This window comes from Myxocyprinus asiaticus, chromosome 48 (assembly GCF_019703515.2).
Source record: "Myxocyprinus asiaticus isolate MX2 ecotype Aquarium Trade chromosome 48, UBuf_Myxa_2, whole genome shotgun sequence".
Lineage (NCBI taxonomy): Eukaryota > Metazoa > Chordata > Actinopteri > Cypriniformes > Catostomidae > Myxocyprinus > Myxocyprinus asiaticus.
In genome coordinates, this window is record NC_059391.1 from 15,168,596 (window position 1) to 15,189,269 (window position 20,674).

General features: G+C 37.9%; 1 protein-coding gene across 2 annotated transcripts in view; it reads left to right on the forward strand.

Annotated features, from left to right (window-relative positions):
* The first annotated feature begins 796 nt into the window (after positions 1-796).
* The window catches only part of magi2b (membrane associated guanylate kinase, WW and PDZ domain containing 2b), a 109,613-nt gene continuing 89,735 nt past the window's right edge, over positions 797-20,674 (forward strand). For both annotated transcript variants that reach the window (XM_051692006.1, XM_051692005.1), the window contains exon 1: positions 797-1,290. In XM_051692006.1, coding sequence (XP_051547966.1) covers positions 993-1,290 — 298 coding nt within the window. In that variant the 5' untranslated portion in view covers positions 797-992. The remainder of the gene's footprint in view (positions 1,291-20,674) is intronic.

Here is a 20,674-nt window from a genome sequence, read left to right on the forward strand (position 1 = left end):
AGTGAGCTACATACAGAAAGCATTTATGGTGCGTTCAATTCCCCCAAAAATGCTCTCTATGTCGTCAGCTCACCAGGTTATGAGTCATATTCTCGGCAGTCAGTGAGGACAGATAATCTGCAAGAAGCCTAAATCTGAGTAGAAAACGCTGCTAAATGATCCCTAAGAGAAATATATGTAGATATTACATCCAAACATGCTGTTTGGGACATATTCATTTTACACTTTCCTTTTTGTCTGAGACTTACTTGACATCTATGGACATCTTTGTCTAAGTAATGCTCACTTGAACTTTCTTTTGTCTAAGACTTAAAATGTTTTTCACCTTACACTGATTTTGTCACAGGGCATAGGCTTAACACTGACCCCCCGCCCCCCCCCCAAAAAACAAAACTTTTTTTTATCATTGGCTGTGCCTCATAACCTGCTGAGCTGCCTACATAGAGAGCATTTTGGCAGTTCAATTACCAAAAATGCTTTCTAGGTAGTCAGCTCACCAGGTTTTGAGTCACAGCATCATATTCTCTATGGTCAAGAAGGTCACATAGTCTGCTAGAAGCCTAAATTTGACTGGAAAACGCTGCTAAGTTATCCCTTAGAGAAATATATGTAGATGTTACACATAAACGTGCTGTCTAGGGCATATTTTATTCCACAATTTTCCTTTTTGTCAAACACTCATTGGAATCCCGCTCTGAGGAATGCATACTAGGCTTGGCTACTTTTTTGCTGTGGAGCTCATGCCTCCTCCTCCAGACATCACATCCGGGTCACTCGCCAGTCAGTTTGTGAGCGAGTGTACTCCACCATACAGTTGCGTACTCCGGCTGCAACTCCCCTGCATGCAACATGGACACTACGAGCAGCGGCCAGCCACGGAGGAACTGAGCACGCCTCGGCACTGGCGGTGAGACGCTATCAGCCACACCGGGGCAGGGATGCGGTGCCGTCCAGCAGACTCACATTGGTAGGCAGCGAGTCATTTGTCAGCGATGTCAAAGAGTCTGAAGAAGAAGAACCACTGGACTAACAAAGTCCACGAAGCGGTGCTCACCAGGAATAAGGAGGGCGAGCTTGGGTTCGAGTTGAAAGGGGGCGCAGAGAATGGCAATTTCCCTTATTTCGGGGAGGTGAAGCAGGGCAAGGTGGCTGTACAGAGCGGCAAGCTGTCCCAGGATGAGCTGCTCTTGGAGGTCAACGATACGCCGGTGGCAGGGCTCACCATCAGGGATGTGCTGGCCGTGATAAAGCACTGCAAAGACCCTTTCCGGCTGAAGTGCGTAAAGCAAGGTGAGGAGGATGGATACAGCGCCCCATCGTAAACATCAGCGCGCCGCCGTCTGCATGCATGCTCTATCCACTGTCTGCACATTATTCCATCAGTCAAAGCGAACTGAATGCTATTTACACACAAATGTGCATTCTGATCTTGCATTAGTACACAGTATTGTTTCCATCTAAGCAAACCTGTGAGGCACTCACGTTGTGCGTGATTATTGATTGAAACACTGTAGCCGCGAAGATTCCACTGTCGCTATTGGCAACCGAAGTTACAATGTAGCGTTTTCTCACATAAACATGTTAATGTAATTTGAGCCTTGTTTGGATTGCAAGGGGCTGTTCAGACCGAACGCGTCTTGCGCAACGCAGGTGTATCAAGACGCGTTTTTAAATGTTGACGTTCTTTTTTAGGTGACACGGCGTCAAAAAACGCGACGCAACGGTCAAGACGTTCGTCTAGCGCATGTTTACATAGAAAAACAATTGGATAGAGAGCAAATGGACACAAATCGGATTCGTTGTGAACGGCCCTTGAAGAGGAGGGGAGGGGGAGTGTTCGGTTCCACATCGGAGATATTTACCCCGAGGGTCCGCCATGAGCGAATATTTGTTGGCAATTTCATTAATCTTGTCAATTTAACGGCGGCTCTTAAAGAGACATGGCATTTCACTGATGGGACGTGCTCGCGTGAATGGGAGGAGTGATCTTATCGCCACGCGTAACGTTTTTCCACACAGATGTGTGGAGTTCCACAGTGATTTGAGGGCGTGTAACTGTCTTTAGGTGTACAATGCTGAGTTTTTTAAGCTTGCTTGTAGTGCATTTGCAGTGCTTTTCACTTTTGATTGAACCAGACTTCAGCCCCCAGGCTGAGGAAAACATCTCCAGCTCCCAAGTGAAAGCAAAAATATCTTGATGTAAGCAAGGGGGAATCCAGCTCAGAGTAAATATTGACTGGCTGTATGAAGATCAGTACTTGGGTAACTTGCATTTAAGGTTTAATACAATTAAGATAGCCTAATGAATTCATTTAAATGATTGAAATCCTAAACTCTGGAGGAGAATGTAATTTGGCTTTGATGTACTGAAAGGGACACGGTCTGTACTGGGTATGTGTTGGTACTTGTCCAAGGCTCACTTTTGTTGATTGGTGGTAACAGGGTCTTTGATGCCCGACTGGCCATTATGACCCAATTCTGACAGTTATATAAATGTCAAGCCAAGTAGTCAACTAGGACTGCCTTCATTACATCACATTTACTTGTGCCACCATGTTTTATGTGGAATAAAGCATACCTATTGCCATCTTATTTTAGAAGTTGTCTTTCATGTTCTTATTTAATCTTCTGGGTCAGCATTCAAGCAGATATTTGGTTTGGTGGTCTCATAATCCTGTGTCGCTACACTTCTATGTTGGAACTTTGAGTGATCCAGTGTTGCGACCTTCTGTTTTTGAATAGACTCACTTGATATGCTGTCAGTTTTTAAATATCAGCAATATAATCTCATTATTTTTCAGTTGTATAGAGCAATAATTATTTCTATAATGTGTTCAGTTTGCAAACGGATTTGCAAACTGATTCAGGCAAACATGTCACTGAGCACATTTCTGCAGCCTCGGGGGCTTAACTTATTTTGCTTTGAAGTGTAATTTATCTGTGACAGTCATTATTCTGTCATTATGGTTGGCATTATCCTTAGAGATGTGCGATAGGTCCCGTATTTCCACTTTCGTTTACTAATTCTTAAAAAGTAATTTTCTTTTAACTGTGTATTTGAAATATTTCATCATCTCCTCTCATTTTATACAAATTCTCAGTAGAGAGGACATACACCTTAACTGCACATTTCATGGGAACTTTTCATTGACATTGAGTAGATTGCCATCTGTACGTTTAAACCATTTAATCTTTGACAATCAAACGATTCCTGTGAAAAGCACAAGGAAAACTGTCCCCACCTGCCTCGAGATATTTCACAGAACCTGCATTCCATAGTCTTCATCTGTCTATAGACGTTTGAAAATATTTACTTGGTACTTACTTTTGTATCTCGGTATGCTAAAATGGCATATGACGGCTGTGTTTTTTTTGCAAAGAAGTGAAGATTCCCAAAAGCTTAAAAAAAAACAAAAACAAGTTATATGTCAAAAATACTATATTTATCATTGTTTTGGCAAACACACATGAGTTCAAAGTGATTAACATGGATTTTCAGAATTTTTAAATAGATAGATCACTCCAAAATAATGTTTTTTTTTTTAAATCATTTGCTCACACTCATGTCTTTCGAAACCTGCATCTTTTTTCCTTGGAACACAAAAGGAGTTATTTATAGCAGAATGTCCAAGCTGCTCTTTTCAGTATGATGAAAGGTAATTGTGACCACAGCTCTCAAGAAAGATTTTCAATAAATAATTATTTAAATTTCAGTCCCTTCCTCACACAAAGCTCAGAAGACTTGGAAAATAAGGCTGGGTGATATGCAAGAAATAATTGTATTTTTTAAGATATTGCGATATCCGATTACATCATAACCCCCCCTGGCAAAGGGATTGGTGAATATTCTTGCTTTTAATTTTGCTTTAAACATTAAATTAATTTATTGAAACACTAAAAACTTAAACCAAAGATAGTTCTAAATTGAAATTGCATTTCAAACGAATTGAAAAAGCAATTAAAATAACAAAGTGGTCAAAAAAATCATATATATCCACTTTCCTAAATCCAAACATTTAACACACACACACACATATATATATAAAGTTGTGTTCACAATGCATGTAAAGCGCGAACTGCTCCATGGAAATAAAACGAATTAAACTCAGAGCACCTCCTGAGATGACACGCTTGCGCTGCATGGTTTTGAACAAAAAGCGAATCAGACATGCGCATCAACTGCTTTTCGTTGTCTGTTCTTAAAAATATAAAATCGAAATATAATAAAGTGTGTTTCTTTGTGTCAAACAGCATTTATTGTCATGTGTTACTCCGAGATGTCATACAGGTTACTCATCACAATGGCGGTAGATGAGCAAAGCCGCCACTGCGCATGAAATACCTGCATTTGGTGGGTAATAATTTCACACTCTGGGCTACAAGAATATAGGTTTTGTCATTTCCAAATATTGCCGATCATCGTCTATCAATGAGTGTCACAGTCGTCATTGGGATGTTTGTCAGATATCGTCGATATCCGATTACATCGTCCTATCGCTCTGCCCTATGGTGCACAAGTCATACTGGCTACTTTTATGATGCTTCTATGGTGCTTTTGTGTCCTTTCCTGGAGCTTGACAGCCCCTGGTCACCATCCACTTTCACTGAATAGGAAAGAGCAGCTTTTACATTTTGCTAGACTTCCCCTATGGTGTTCCATGAAAAAAGAAAGTTATGCAGGTTTGGAACGGCAGATGGATGAGTTATTTTCACTGTTGGGTGAACTATCAGAAATGTTTTGATATAGGCTAAGCTAAGCTATATCTGCCATTTATGTCCTGGTTGTAAAAACTCTACATAATTTTTAGATGCAGACTGGCTCTTGGCTGGTTACAAATGTGGAACCAATTCTCGAAGAGAGCTGTGTTTGTAGCCTGTGTAGGATTTTTAGCTTTCGTTATGCAATGTAATTTTTCAAAATTTTAGCAATTTTATCCGAACCTAAAAAGATATGGCACATATTACACCTTTCAGCTCTGCATATACAGTAGTTAATGATAAAATTGTAAAATGCATCATAAACCTACTAGCAGAGCAGACCATTGTGTTCTGCAGCCTTCCACTCATGAAGCAAGTGGAGCGCAAGCTTCACCTAATTTGTAAAGCAGATCGGTGTGACATCCCTCTAGGCTGCTATTTGGGATTATGATTGTTTTAACATGCTTACAAGAGTGACTGATTGCAATCAACCGGACAGCAAGGTGGACATAAGACTTTAGGATGATGTTGTGATTGCCACTTTGAAGTGAGTATACCCTCAGCCAATCAGAATGCAGTAACTTTTTTTGATCCATTATTAATTCACAGCTACAAGCAGGCAAGATGTCAAGGACAGCTGCCTTGAATGTGAACATGACATACACGGGCACTGGAGTGTCTGAAGCAAGATTTTCGTTTTTATTAAACTTTTTTTTTTTTTAAGATAGCTGGTTTACTTTCATTATGAGAAAGGCATATATAGTAAATAATTAATTATGATGTGAGTTCTAATCCTTTAGATCTGTGCATAAAAATGCTTTGTCAACTGTCATGAATGGGAATGTACTGCTGTTAATTTTGCCTCTGCGCTGTACACCGTGGAACCTTAAAGGGATAGATCACATGAGAATGAAAATTCGGTCTCATGTGGTTCCAATCCCATATGACTTTCTTTTTTCCGAAGAACACAAAAGGAAATGTTCGGAATGGCAGCCTCAGTCACCATTCCCTTTTATTGTATGACAAAAAAAATATCTCCTTTTCCACAGAATAAAGAAAGTCTTACAGGTTTGGAACAACAGGAGGGTGAGTTAATGAAAATGTTAATTTTTTGGGTGAACTATCCCTTTAAAACATCTTAATTTGCTGGATAGGCTTTTAAAAAGATATAGTACATTTGTCTGGCCCTCCGGCATATTTTTGATAAAACTGCCTCACCATCTGAAATACCAGAGCGCTCTCTGTGCAAAACTTAACGTTCATAGGCGCAGGCCTCAACAATCAACGGTGAGTTTAACAACGCTCAGTGGAGCATGCAACAGCATTCAGCTGTCAGCAGTTGCCCAGACCGGAGAGTGTGTTCAAGCTTTTCTGGTGATTGCTCAGTTACATTTCTTTGCTAAACATGGATCGCACAGTTTAGGTGAGCTATTGATCACATCTTTTTCTTTCTTTTTTTCTCCCCTTTTCTCCCCAATTTGGAATGCCCAATTCCCAATGCGCTCTAAGTCCTTGTGGTGGCGTAGTGACTTGCCTCAATCCGGGTGGCGGAGGACAAATCTCAGTTGCCTCCACGTCAGAGACCGTCAATCCGTGCTTATCACGTGGCTTGTTGAGCGCGTTACTGCGGAGACTGGAGCGTGTGGAGGCTTCATGCTATTCTCCACGGCATCCACGCACAACTCACCACGCGCCCCACCGAGAGCGAGAACCACATTATAGCGACCACGAGGAGGTTACCCCATGTGACTCTACCCTCCCTAGCAACCGGGCCAATTTGGTTGCTAAGGAGACCTGGCTGGAGTCACTCAGCATGCCCTGGATTCAAACTCGCGACTCCAGGGGTGGTAGTCAGCGTCTTTACTTGCTGAGCTACCCAGGCCCCCGGATCATGTCTTTTTCAATCAAATGTATTTATATAAATTGCTTAGTTGTGTGTGGAGTGCAGTCAAATCTACAGATGTAAAAAATGATCACCGCAGTTGTTACAGAAATGTTGTCAGTGCGTAAGTACATCTTGGACAACAAAAGAGAAATTGATGATAAAAACCAAACGTTCAAAGAAAATGCGTTGAAAAGTTTGCTTTTATTCACTATTCTTGAAGTGTCAGACAGGCGTGTCTCATCAGTTCTGAGTCTGTAGGGCTCCTAAAAAAGTGATAATGTGAAGCTGATCCTGCAAATATCCTGATTATATTTGGTTCTGTACAGCTGTGAGTCAGCCCTCTCAATCACGAATAGCATCAAATCCGTTTGTTCTTCTTTTGCCAATGATTATCTTCACAAAAATCTTGCAATTGCACTGGCTATTGTGTGCAAATTCACAATATTTACAGGACTATTTTTTTCCTCACTGAATAGGATGATACTTTATAGAGAAAATGGAAGACGTTTTAAGACATTTCTTAAAAAAAAGAAAAAAGAAAATGTAATTTAAATGCATAAGAGTATAAGTCATGTTTGTTTTCCAGCCAGAGCTTATGAAGGAATTTATGGCCAGACCGTAAAAAATTATAATTCAATATACAGTATACTGCACAGTATTAAAGGTGTTTTTAAGTAACATGTTATTTGCAATGAAAGTGCTAGCTAAGATGAATACTGAAAAAATGTTGGCCCCCGCCAAGTTTTCATCTGGATAATCTGGCCCCTGCAAGAAAGTAATTGAAGAGCCCTGGTCTAATATATCAAGTTTTGATAAAAAAGCAAAGGTTTGAAGGCCTTTTGTTGGTCTAGAGGTTTTACAGAATGCAGACTCTTGCTGTGTGTTTTAACTACAGTATTTGCTTGAGGTTATAAATTACAGTGTCTGCAAAATAAATAACAGTCCATGACCTACTAAAATGCTATAGACTTCTGGAGTCAGCTTTAATTTCACAGCACGCAAATCCCAACTGCATAACACTATATAAAATTGCATTACTGTAAGGCAATGTGTATGAATTGTTTTCATTCGTTGTTTGCTTTGCAACCCACAGTTTCCATATTTTCACTGCGGAGAATAGGGAGATGAGCAAAGTATTTGTTTTGGGATTAGAGATTCATGCACAAATTAAAGAGGTATAGCCTACTTGTGTGGAATTGCTCGACAGTGGAAAACAACAAAAGCAGCCTGGAGTGATAGAGACTGGTAGAGAAGGTCTTTATGTGCAGTAATCACTATGTGGCTGTAGGCTTTAATGTCTTTTTCAATGCCCCAGAATTGATCCCCAGAGCATATTTACTTGAAATTCAGACTATTGTTGTTTTGTCTTTAGTTATGTTAGACTGGGCGGAGGTAGAAAATGCACTCAGTCAGGCTAGAGGAAAGCAGGTTAGTTATAAACTAAAAGATCTACACTGTTTCTTTGATAGATAGATCTTTGCTTTTCTAATCTGAGCGAGGTGTGGAATACATGCTCTGGGAGAAGAGGGAAATTGTGTCAATGGCATGAAATTAGGCCAGCGGTGTTGACCATAGAGATGTTTAATTTATTTAATTTAATACTGCATTCACGCAAATTCAAGATGTTTTTCAGAGAAAAATAACAGTGACCTTCCTTCAGCAGATGGTGAGAGATAGCGCACCGGTTGGGTGGGTCGGGGTCCCAGATGATTTTGCATGACTAAGGGACCTATTCAACATGACATCAACACATTTAAAATCTGGGCTTGATTTTGTGCATCAAGGGCCAGTCATCCCAGCAATGCTTGTCAATAAAACATTTTGGTTACATTTAATATAAGTAGATTTTTACAGTTTCTGAAGAAAATATGAGTGGTACTTGTCCATGCATAACTTATGGCTACAATGCTATGGTTTTCTTGGTGGTTGCCATGGAATTGCATAGAAAAGTAAAAGCACTCCTTTCTTTTGTTCGTAGCACAAATGGTCAGACTGATCTCAGTGAAATCGGAAACAGTAGGTTGACATTTCTTTAGCTAAAATCGGTTTGTGCTTACCGAAATGCAAAACACTGCCCCCGGTGGCCAAAGCTTTAAGTGTTGTTTGGCATATGGGCACGTGTGAGCTCCTTTTTCTGGGTGTAATTTCCACGGATAGGTGCCAGAGTTGTGAAGAGTTGTTTTCAGCTGTACAGGCTAATACAGTAAAAAGGAATGCATATTTTATAAACTGTACCCCATAACCCCAAACTTAAACATAACCATCAGGAGTGTAAAAATTTAATGTTAGAGGGAAAAAATACAACATCAGAATCGTGCTCGTCACTGATTATGTGAATGCAGTTACTTCCTGAGTTCAATGTGGGATCCGAACCTGGGTCTCCCACGCTGCTGATGCACACAGTGGAAGGTTAACACGCCGGAGCTGATGCAAAAATATCTAATAGGAGATTGCGCTTAATGGTGAGTCGGCATAATGTGGCTGATCCTAGGGTACCAGAACTCTCAGAAAGAACATGACGACTTCCTGCAATGGTGCAGGACGAATTACGTGTCGAAGTTTAATGTTTAGGGTTAGGGGTTTGTTCAAATTCCTAACCCTTAGTATGACTAATAGCAACAGTTATGCATGCCTCAGCAAGCACCACTCATAATGCCATTGCCATTACTAAAATGGGTTTGGTTGCCTTAGTTTTAGCTCCTGTGCTGTTTTTAAAATACATGTATCTCTTTTTTTAACCACTTCAAAATTCCAGGCCCAGTATCTCATTGTCGTCATTTTAGGTATGGAAACCTTGAAGTGACGCACAAAGATTCAATTTCTATATTTAGAAGAGGCACTGAACTCATCAGTATCTTTTGTAGAATCAGTGAAAAGGAAGTTTTGTGCTCATTCATTTTCAAAAAGACTTTCATTCTGAGCAATCAAAGTCTTCAAGAACATTTTCTTATCATGGTTTGCTTGGAACCACAGACATTGATAAAATCTTTAAACTTGTACATCCAGTTCTCACATTTGGCAGATGTTGGTAGACTCAGAGAGAGCTTTGTCCTTTAAGTTATTTAAGTTATAGTGCGAGCACTGTTGGCTGTTGTGAGGTACTTCCTAATAATCAGAATTCTGCATAATCATCCTCTTAGTAATGTATTATCATGTCATAATGCAATTCTGCCATTGTGTGTTATTATAGTACATTAAAGTAGTACTTATAGTTTTATCTGCCCAAGTCAGAGAAGAGCCCACCTCAAATCTCTATGATATTTTGGTCTCTAGATATGGTCCAGGTCCCTCATCCTTATTTCACCTGATTTAGCATCTGTCAGGCAAAAATTGTAAATCCTCAACAAACCATGTGATTTGAGATATCATTAATGTCCATATCACAAATGGTGTAGGATGAATTAGGGGTCTGTTCATATGGCTCAGACTTAGTATGAGCAATAGTAATAGTGATACTTGCCTGAGCAAACACCACTAATAAGGCTACATGGTGGTGATTGTTTTTTACTGCACTTTATGCACTTAATTCATATATATTGCTAAATGTGCCATCAAATAAACATACTTTCGCTGCCTTCGGGTTGTTAGTTTGAGGTGCAAGTGGTTTGGTCATTTGAATCATAGTCACAGGATAAACAAAGTGAGTCAGAAGGAAATCTTCAAAACCATAAATAGCAATTCTCACTTTTATTTACTTAACAAAGAGAGGAGATTGATAGCTACAGATATGCATTGTGAAAACATGACTAGTTGTAAATGTGGATTGTTTTGAGTCAAAAAAACAAAAGGGTGTCATGGCTCATGAAAGGGTCCCTGGGTCATTTTGCTGATTGTAGGTTTTCAAGCTACGCTGTGCTAGAGAAGTACATTGTGCTCCAGCCTGCTCAGTGTTCTCGTTTTTATCGTTTTGGCAAACAAGTGGATTCAGTTGTTGTTCTTGTGTTGAAGTATTTCCTGTTAAAACAGGAAGTTGGAGTGGGATATATTGAAGGGCTCGTCCCTTTTTAAAAGATAGCCAATAGGCTTTGGTTTACATTACAGCTATGGAAGCAGCTTCCGAAAACTGGAAAATGCTGACTTCTGAGGCTGTACACAGAGGTAGGATGAAAATAAGGTGCTTTTCAAACTGTTCTGAGACCAGTTTCCTTAAAGCTGCACTACAGAACTTTGTGCTCTCTAACTACATCTGTAGTTGAAACTTAAAATTGCAAGCAATTTGGGGAAGAACACTTTATGTGAGTTGTGTTTCGGCACAGCTCTTCTGCACGGATAAATCTCATGATTTGAGCTCACCTGGACATTACCTGTGATCATGACTCGGAGATATTCAAAGCCGGAGTCATTTGTTCTATTTTCATGTTGATATTATGTTATTCTATTAAACATTTAAAACCAAAATATTACTTATTTGATAAAGATAAACAACACTCGCATTTACATATTTTGAATGAATGAATGAATGAATGAAAGAATTTTACACTTACAGTGCTATTCTGACACTACACTCAAAGCTTTTACATAGAGAACAGGGGACTCTCCTCAACCACCATAGTAAACAGTATATTTTAATATGATCATTCAAGTCTTTTATGTAATACTGATGTTTGTATTACACTTCACTTATCAATTTAAGAGGTGAAACTCGTCATATGGCTGATATAATTCAATGGAAGACATTATTATTTTATCTTCTTTTATAATTATTATAAAATACAGCCTCCATTGATAATGCAAGTAAAACTGTAATAATACAATAGTACGTTTATGCACTGCACACAATAACACTGTAAACTAAAAACATAAAACGAGGATAATGATGGGGATGAAATATACTTTATATACATGAAAATATTGTGCATAAATATACAATATAAAAATTACAATAAAGTTATAATAGATAGATGATAGACATAAATGAATATGTAACTGTGCTTTGAAATCGGTACATTTTAAACAACTTGAGATGACTGTACATTTCATGGGGAACTACTTTGTTATAACTTGTACCTATGGTGGCTTTTAAACAGATCTGTAAGTGGACAATCTGCTAAAAGGACAATAAGCAATGTTATAAAAATACTCAGAATATTAGTAAACATGTGACAGTAACTTCACCGGACAATATAGATACATCGCAATCGGTTAACACACGAGTATTGTTTGATTCATATGAGCATGACAAGCAAGATAAGCTTAAACAACCCTACCAGACCTACCATATCCAAGCATCATAGCATGTAATGAACTTCGCCAAACAGTTAACAGATAAACATCCATCCAGACTGCAGAGATGCTGTCCTGAACTGTGTGACTGACTGATCTGAACAGCATAGTTTCCCAGCCAGAACATACAACAGCTGGTACTTATTTTCTGTGTTTACAGACATGATGTAATGACGCTAAGTTGAACGACATATGTCTGCGATTTCGTGCCAAATCTGACCTGACAGCAAATCATTTTTGTAGGCTTACAGTAGTGAATCGGGGTAAGGTAAGGACATTGTTTTGAACACTGTTTTTTAATGTACTCAATCAATAATGGCATTTTGTTCATTTTTAACCAAAAATCTTCTGTAGTGCAGCTTTATTCAAAAACGCCATTGGTTGGGGCTTGGGTAGCTCAGCAAGTAAAGACGCTGACTACCACACCTGGAGTTGCAAGTTCGAATCCAGGGCGTGCTGAGTGACTCCTGTCAGGCTTCCTAAGCAACCAATTGGCCCGGTTGCCAATAGAGGTAGAGTCATGTTAGTTTAACCTCCACATGTTCGCTATACTGTGGTTCTCGCTCTCGGTGGGGTGTGTGATGAGCTGTGCGTGAATGCCGCGGAGAATAGTGAGAATAGCACAAGCCATGTGATAAGATGCGCGGATTGACTGTTTCAGATGCAGAGGCAACTGAGATTCGTCCTCCGCCACCTGGATTGAGGCGAGTCACTACGCCACCACGAGGGCCTAGAGTGCATTGTGAATTGGGCATTCCAAATTGGGGAGAAAAGGGGAGAAAAAAAAAGAAACGCTGTTGGTTAAGCCATTAATTGATTAGGCAGCAAGTCAGCTACTTGCTAATGATATTGCTAGTGGGTAACAGGTGGTATTTATAATTTAGGAGGCGGGAGCATTCTCTAGAGAGCATTTTATTGGACAAAAAATTTGAAAACACCCCTGCAAACAAGATGAGTCATAAATATATTTTTTTGTCCTGTAAGGGAAAGACTATAATTTGAAATGCACATATCAATGTAATAATAATAGTTTATTTTGTTGAGTACACTAGCATATAGACGGCCTCATAGTTAACAGACAAAGTGTTTTTGTCAAACTAAACTAAACTAAAACAAAAACCAAATGAAAACACTTTTGTTAACTGAAATAAAAACATAATTGGGAATTTCTTTTTTAAATTAAACTACACTACACTTATGAATACAAAACTAGCTTAAATCAAATAAAAATGACTGAATTCATTTTAGTTTTAGTTGTTGATAAGGCTGGGTGATATTTGTAATAAGGATATGTAACTGTCAAATATACACTGTACTAGAGTCGACAGATAGTGAAATTTGCTGATATGATAACTAAGAGGATGGAAAAGCCAGATAACCGAGTAATCAGACGATAGTTTTTAGAATCAGTTTATTAAATGTAAAAAAAACAAACAAAAAAAAACACTTTACAATAAGGTTCCATTCATTAACATTAGTTAATGCATTAGGTATCATGACCAAACTATGAACAATACATTTTTTACAGCATTTATTAATCTTTGTTAATGTTAGTTAATAAAAATACAATTGTTAATTGTTAGTTCATTTTAGTTGATAGTGCATTAACTAATGTTAACAAATACAATGTTTGATTAAAAAAATGTATTAGTACTATTTATGTTGAAATTAACATCAACCAAGATTAATAAATGCTGTAAAGTTATCATTAATTTTTGAAATATATACAAACAAAACTCTTCATCTGGTGAATCTATAGGCTATGAAAAGCTTCATTTGGTTAATACATTGTAACAAGCCAAATCTCTGTAATTTCAAAATAAGAGTCCCCAGTGAATTTCAGGCTCGTTTAAACACCAAATCTTAATTTATCTGGTTACTTTTGGGATGTTGGTTGCACAATAAATTGCTTTTGGGATTTTATTCACTTTGCAGCCTCTATGCCCTTCATAGTAAGGAAATAATATGATATTGTTTATTTTATATATATATATATATATATATATATATATATATATATAAAAACTATCGGCCGATTAATACATTTTCGGCCTTTTCCACAGTATCGGCATCATCAGTCGACCTCTGCTTACAATCATCTACAATGTATTACAATAGAAAGACTATAAAGTAAACACTGACATTTGGGCTAATAAATACTGTATGAGCAGTTATTAATCAATAGTAGATCTTCAGTGATCGCTTGTCAATTGTCACACAGTATGTGTCTTTTTATAACATTTCACATTAATAATCGTGAATTAGTACATAAACAGTGATGGTGACGGGGACTTGACTTCAAATTAAGCATTTTATAGCCTATTTATTCACCAGATGAAGGGATTTGTCCACAGAGGAATGAAAAAATATATTCAACCTTTGGTGTTGAATTTTGCTAATAACCGATGCCGAAGCAACTGTCGGCACCAATTAATCGTAAATCCAATATATCGGTCGACCTCTACACTGCACTTTCAGTGTTCTGCCAAAATAAAAGCTCCAGGTGAAGTTAATACAACAGAAATATGCTACTATTGTATAAAACAAATATTATCCTCACAACAACAATAATAATAATAATTCTGTATTATATTGTATTATAATAAAAATCAGCTGTGCTCCAAAAAAATAAGTCAAAATGTATTTTTTGCCCACCGTGTTCATTCACATTTTTAATTTTTTTAAATTAATTAATTAATATGTAGGCAATTGTTGCTTTTTATTACTGTATTGTTGTATTGGTGCAACTAAATGAAAACAAAAAAGATTAAATAGCCCATCATTCTTTGTTGTGTTAATTTAATGAAAAACTTCAAAAACATGCCTTCATTATTTTGAACTAGATTTTTATCTTATTATTTAAACCAGAGACAGTTTTGCAGAGATGGACCACTGCTATTAAAACAAATGGGAGAAATTGGAACGCTCAACGGACGTAGAAAAGGAAGTCCCGCCTTATAGGCAAAAGAGCCAATCACCTTTTAGATACAAACATCGCCTGTCAATCAACTCAAGAACATGCGTGCTGGAGCGCCTGAAAATAGTGTTTTATAGCTTGATCTGAGCTAAAAAAAAAAAAAAAAGCACAATTTATGTTACCAGCATTGTCAGATTTTACGGCTGACTTTAAAAATGTTCTTTGATCTTAATTTTGACCAACCAATTTCAGTCTTTCCCCATTCAAGTATATAGGAGCTATACTTTTATGCTGCTTGTTTACATTGAAAATAACTGCGCAGTCTGCCCAGTCTGACTTTCCTTAAAAGGGTCTTTGTTTAAACATTTTTAATCTACTTGGCTACAATGGCTATATAGTTGAAATGATGGTTCCTCTTATTGTACCTGCCATTTCAGAGAAATACATAATTATCAAGATATTGAATATAGTCAGCAGATTTTGAAACCGAAAACGAAAGAAATTTTGAAAATGGGAACAAAGTGATTTTCAATTGTTCTGGAGTGAAAATGTAATTTTTAAATGCTGGTAACCGGTTATAATTGGTTAATTTCATTCCAATAATTTTTTCATGAAACCAAATGGCAAAGGATTTATCACAGTACATTTTTGGAACTACACCACTTCATGTTGCCTGAAAAAAAAAAAAAAAAACTTTGATCCTGAAGGAAACTGCTGCATCACACATTTCTTTGCCTGATTGCCCGATGTGGATGTCGCATTCTGTGAATTAAGACCCTTTTAACCACTATGTATAATTACTACATATACTGTACATACACGGTTAATCTAGATACAAGGAAAACATTATTAGAGGTATAAAGTGTATTTCTCAGTTGTTTCCAAGTCTTCACTGAATTATTGATAGATAATGATGTATTCATACAGATTTGATGCTGCCTGGCTTTGACTGAGAAGCAGATCTGTAATTAAAATGATATTTAACTGTTAATTAACTGTATGCTTGTAATGATTCCTATACTGATAAATCTACCACACTACAAACAAATTTAATTGCTTATTTTTGCTTATTTTGGTGAGGCAAGTGGCTTATTTTGAGCTTGTTTTTCCAGACTGTGTTGCTTGTTTCTCTTGTGAGATCTGGCATCACTGCAACTGGTATTTTACCCACCCCTTAGCGCAGAATACTGTCATTTTAAAAAGAACGTTATTAACCATTCTTTTATTTTGTTCTAACTGGTTAACATTTGGAAAGGACACTGGAGAACTTCTGAACCAGAACAGAAAAAATACAGTTTTTGCTCTGAACGAACTGAAATTAAAAACATTTTGTTTTTAGTCCCTGATTTTGACTTTGTCTATATACTTCAACGTGTCAGAGCATGTGTGCTAAACACTAAGCCACATCTCCAACAGCCCAGCTTTCTAAGTTGAGATAAAGAAATGGAAGGAGCAAGGTGATTGGCTATCTCTGTATCTGCAGAAAGAAAAGAAGCGTGAGAAAGGAATATTGTGTGTTGTTTGTGTGCGTCTACTCAAAGAAGATGCAGAAGCTGACCTCTTGTAGGAGTAGGTGGCAGAGTACAGGAGATATTGATTGGTCGGCATCACATACAGTTTCCTTCTCCATGTCCGCGGCTTCATCGGAGCTCTGTTTAAGTGTGTTTGAGCAGAAGGGCTGTACCGCCAAATAACTTTCCGCAGGAGAAAAACTTGCATCCGATCGATAAGCTGCTGGGTTGTCCTCAGCGAGGGCAGCGGTGTCAGTTGTGATTATACTGGTAAAACGAAAACTGGTGAAACTCATTGGAATGTTTTATTAATCTCCTCTCTGGTGAAAAAAAAAAAAATCAATACAGTGACATATTCCCACCTTATCAGGGAGCATTAACCATATCGTATGGAAGGTATCGTGTGCCAAACAATGATGACGCTGCACCCTCAGTGAGGCCTGTGGATGAGAAAGAAAAATCACAATTGAGATCTCTTTAATATTTCATTTGTTAAATAAAGAGAAAATGGAGACTTAAATCTCCTGATTCTATAGTAATCTCAAATGTTTCTTCAGAAGAGACAATGTTCAGAACAATGTTATCTGGCTGGCAAAAATCGTAAGTGTGATCACTTGGAAAAGTAATAGCAATGTTGACAGACACAACTGAGAACTTCTCTTGAGCTACATAAGAGCAACCTCTGAGCAAAACAATTTTCCTTTGGGTTGTAGTCCAGACAAGTGTGTGCTTTGTGTCCTGTTCAGAAACGGGCGTCTCATCTGTTTGCCTGTTTGCTCATGTACAGTGTTGGTCAAAAATATGGGCACCCTTGGTTAATATGAGCAAAAAATGGGGCCTGGGTAGCTCAGCAAGTAAAGATGCTGACTACCACACCTGGAGCTGCAAGTTCAAATCCAGGGCATGCTGAGTGACTCCAGTCAGGCTTCCTAAGCAACCAATTGGCCTGTTACTAGGGTGGGTAGAGTCATGTTGGGTTAACCTCCTCGTGGTTGCTATAATGTGGTTCTCGCTCTCGGTGGGGCGCGCGGCGAGTTGTGTGTGGATGCCGCGGAGAATAGCGTGAGCTTCCACACATGCTAAATTAGCTGCCCAGTCTGACTTACCTTAAAATGGACTTTGTTTAAACATTTTTAATCTACTTGGCTACAATGGCTATATAGTTGAAATGATGGTTCCTCTTATTATACCTGCCATTTCAGAGAAAATACATAATTATTAAGATATATATTGAATATGGTCAGTAGGCTGAAAAAATCTAGATAAAAATAGGGATGTGCAAGAGTAATCAAGTAAACAAGCACTCGTTCTAAAGTAACTTGAGTATTAAAATACTACTCGAAAATTGTTTCCCCTCTGAATCTCTCACCAAATCTTGCAGTTATAATTGAGTCCACTGGGGGGCGCTGCGGAAATCTCTGAACACTGGCATAGTGCATTTTATAAAAAGGCAACTTCACCACTTATTTTTCTGAATAATAACATGTGAAATGATAAAAATGTGATAGTCTTAATGTAGGCTCAGAGTTTGTTATCTGAATAACCATCATGTCATCAGTATTGGTTTCAATGTAAGTGCAAATGTTTTTGCTGATATTTTAAAATCTTTTTATTTTCTATTTTTGTTGCATATTGTTCATTTTTTAATTTGATAAATAATTTTACAATTATAGGTGTCTGTGGTAACGCGTTCAACAAGCCACGTGATAAGATGCGCAGATTGATGGTCTCAGACGCGGAGGCAACTTAGATTCGTCCTCTGCCACCCGGAGTCACTACGCCACCACGAGGACTTAGAGCACATTGGGAATTGGGCATTCCATATTGGGGAGAAAAATAAATGAATAAATAAAATAAAATGAGCAAAAAAGGCTGTGAAAAATATGTCTTTATTGTTTATTCTTTTGACCTTTCATTCAAAATATTCACAAAAATATATCCTCTATTGGATATCAAACAATTGCAAACACTACAAGTTTTATCAAAAAATGTATATTTTTGTCAAATATATGTGTGGTACAATTATTGGCACCCTTTTATTCAATACTTTATGCAACCTCCCTTTGCCAAGATAACAGCTCTGAGACTTCTCCTATAATGCATAATGAGGTTGGAGAACACATGGCAAGGGATCTGAGACCATTCCTCCATACAGAATCTCTCCAGATCCTTCAAATTCAGAGGTCCACATGGTGGACTGTCCTCTTCAGTTCACCCCATAGGTTTTCTATGGGGTTCAGGTCAGGAGACTGGGATGGCCATGGCAGAACCTTGATTTTGTGGGCATTGGACCATTTTTGTGTTGATTTTCATGTGTGTTTTGGATCATTGTCCTGCTGGAAGATCCAACCAGGGCCCATTTTAAGCTTTCTGGCTGAGGCAGTCAGGTTTTGATTTTTTTTATCTGTTGGTATTTGATAGAGTCCATGATGCCATGTATCTGAACAAGATGTGAATTTGTTGTTGGAGGCTTTTTTCTTGAAACCCTCCCAAACAACTTGTTGTGATGTAGGTGACGTCTGATTGTATTTTTGGATACAAGACCCAACACGTTTTTGCAATTCTCCAGCTGTGATTCTTGGAGAATATTTGGCCACTCGAACCATCTTCCTCACCGTGCTTGGAGACAATATAGACAGGCGTCCTCTTCCAGGTTGATTCTTAACATTTCCAGTTGATTGGAACTTCTTAATTATTGCCCTGATGGTGAAAATGGGTATTTTCAATGCTATGGCTATTTTCTTATAGCCATTTTCCATATTGTGAAGCTCAACAACCTTTTGCCACACATCATAACTTTATTCTTTAGTCTTACCCATTGTGATAGATGGCTAAGAGATTATGGCTTGTGTGTTACCTCATATTTATACCTCTCTGAAACAGGAAGTCATGGCTGAAAAATGTCATGTTCCTAGTCACCCAGGTGTACTAAAAAATTTAAAATATGAATGGGAATATACTTCAGATATATTTTACTCATAAGAATTTCTAGAGGTGCCAATAATTGTGCCACATATATATTTGACATACATATTTGTTTTTTGATAAAACTGGTGTTGTGTTTGCAATTGTTTGATATCCATTAGAGGATTTATTTTTGTGAATATTTTGAATGAAAGATCAAAAGGATAAACAATAAAGACATATTTTTCACAGCCTTCTTTGCTCATATTTACCAAGGGTGCCAATAGTTTTGGCTACCACTGTTTGTGTGTGTGTGAATTTACTGACTGGTTAATCAACAAGCATCTGACATCACTTGAGAAGAAATGACCGTAAGATGAAAACAAAGAGGTGTCCTCTGGGACTGAAAGAGAGTGAGTGTTTTTAAAAGCTGTCCTTCTCACCCTCACTCTCATGTCCCGCCTTTGCTCAACCATCGTGCTGACAAATGATGCGACTGTGCTCTCTCACGAGTCAAAAGGTTTGTCCTCCACAAAAGCTTTGCTGTGACCTCAGACTTTCTCCTTGTAATATTGACTATATTTATTGAGTCATGAAGATGTATTCTTCTCAGCAGAGATGGCACTTTTTCACAGGCCAAGCAGCAAGAAAAGTGATCTGAGAACAGTTAAAGGGATAGTTCACCCAAAAACATATTTTCTGTCATGGCGTTCCAAACCTGAATGACTTTCTTTCCGTATCTCCTTTTGTGTTCCACAAAGAAAATCGTGTGAGTTGGATGGAATGATATTAGGGTGGGTAAATGATGACAGAAGTTTCATTTTTGGCTGAACTATCACTTTAAAAAACACGTCTCCTATGCATTACTAAACTGATTTTCATCACTTATGATTTTATCATGATTTGACATTTTTCACATTCCAGGTTGTGTGCTGCCGTTTTTTTTCATTCATCCACAAGAGTTTATTTTCTGTGGGTGATATCAAGGTCACTTCTACCTCTTCATAACTGTGGGTTATTGTCAGTCCTGTCAGCTGTATAAATTTCATTCTCACATTCTATACGTTTCAAGCCTCTGAACACTCTCAAATGTTAGGCGTTTGCAAGTCTGTGAAGAAATCTTTCCAAACAGTTTATATCTTCCGACATGTCAGGGGCAGTGCACTCAAAACGTGAAATTGCGTTAAAAAAACTAGATTCTGCATCGAATGGAAGGGAATGTAGGTGTCTTGAGATGCTTTTTAAAAGGTTCTTTGAGCTTGACACGGTGTCTTAAAAATGCTGCACTCATGGCAATGAGTTTTTAAATGTTTAAAATACACACTGTATCGAATGTTTTATTCAAACGCAGACTTATAAGTATTTGGGCTTTATATAGATAGTTAATTTACTTGGAAAACACACACTGAATGGGTTTGCACCCGTCTGAACCTGAGATTGTACTTTTTATGCAGACTACATCTTTATGGGGTTAACAAGGATATTATGTTGTTGTTTTAGAAAGTATTGTCAGGTATGGTCTGGGAACCTAACTAT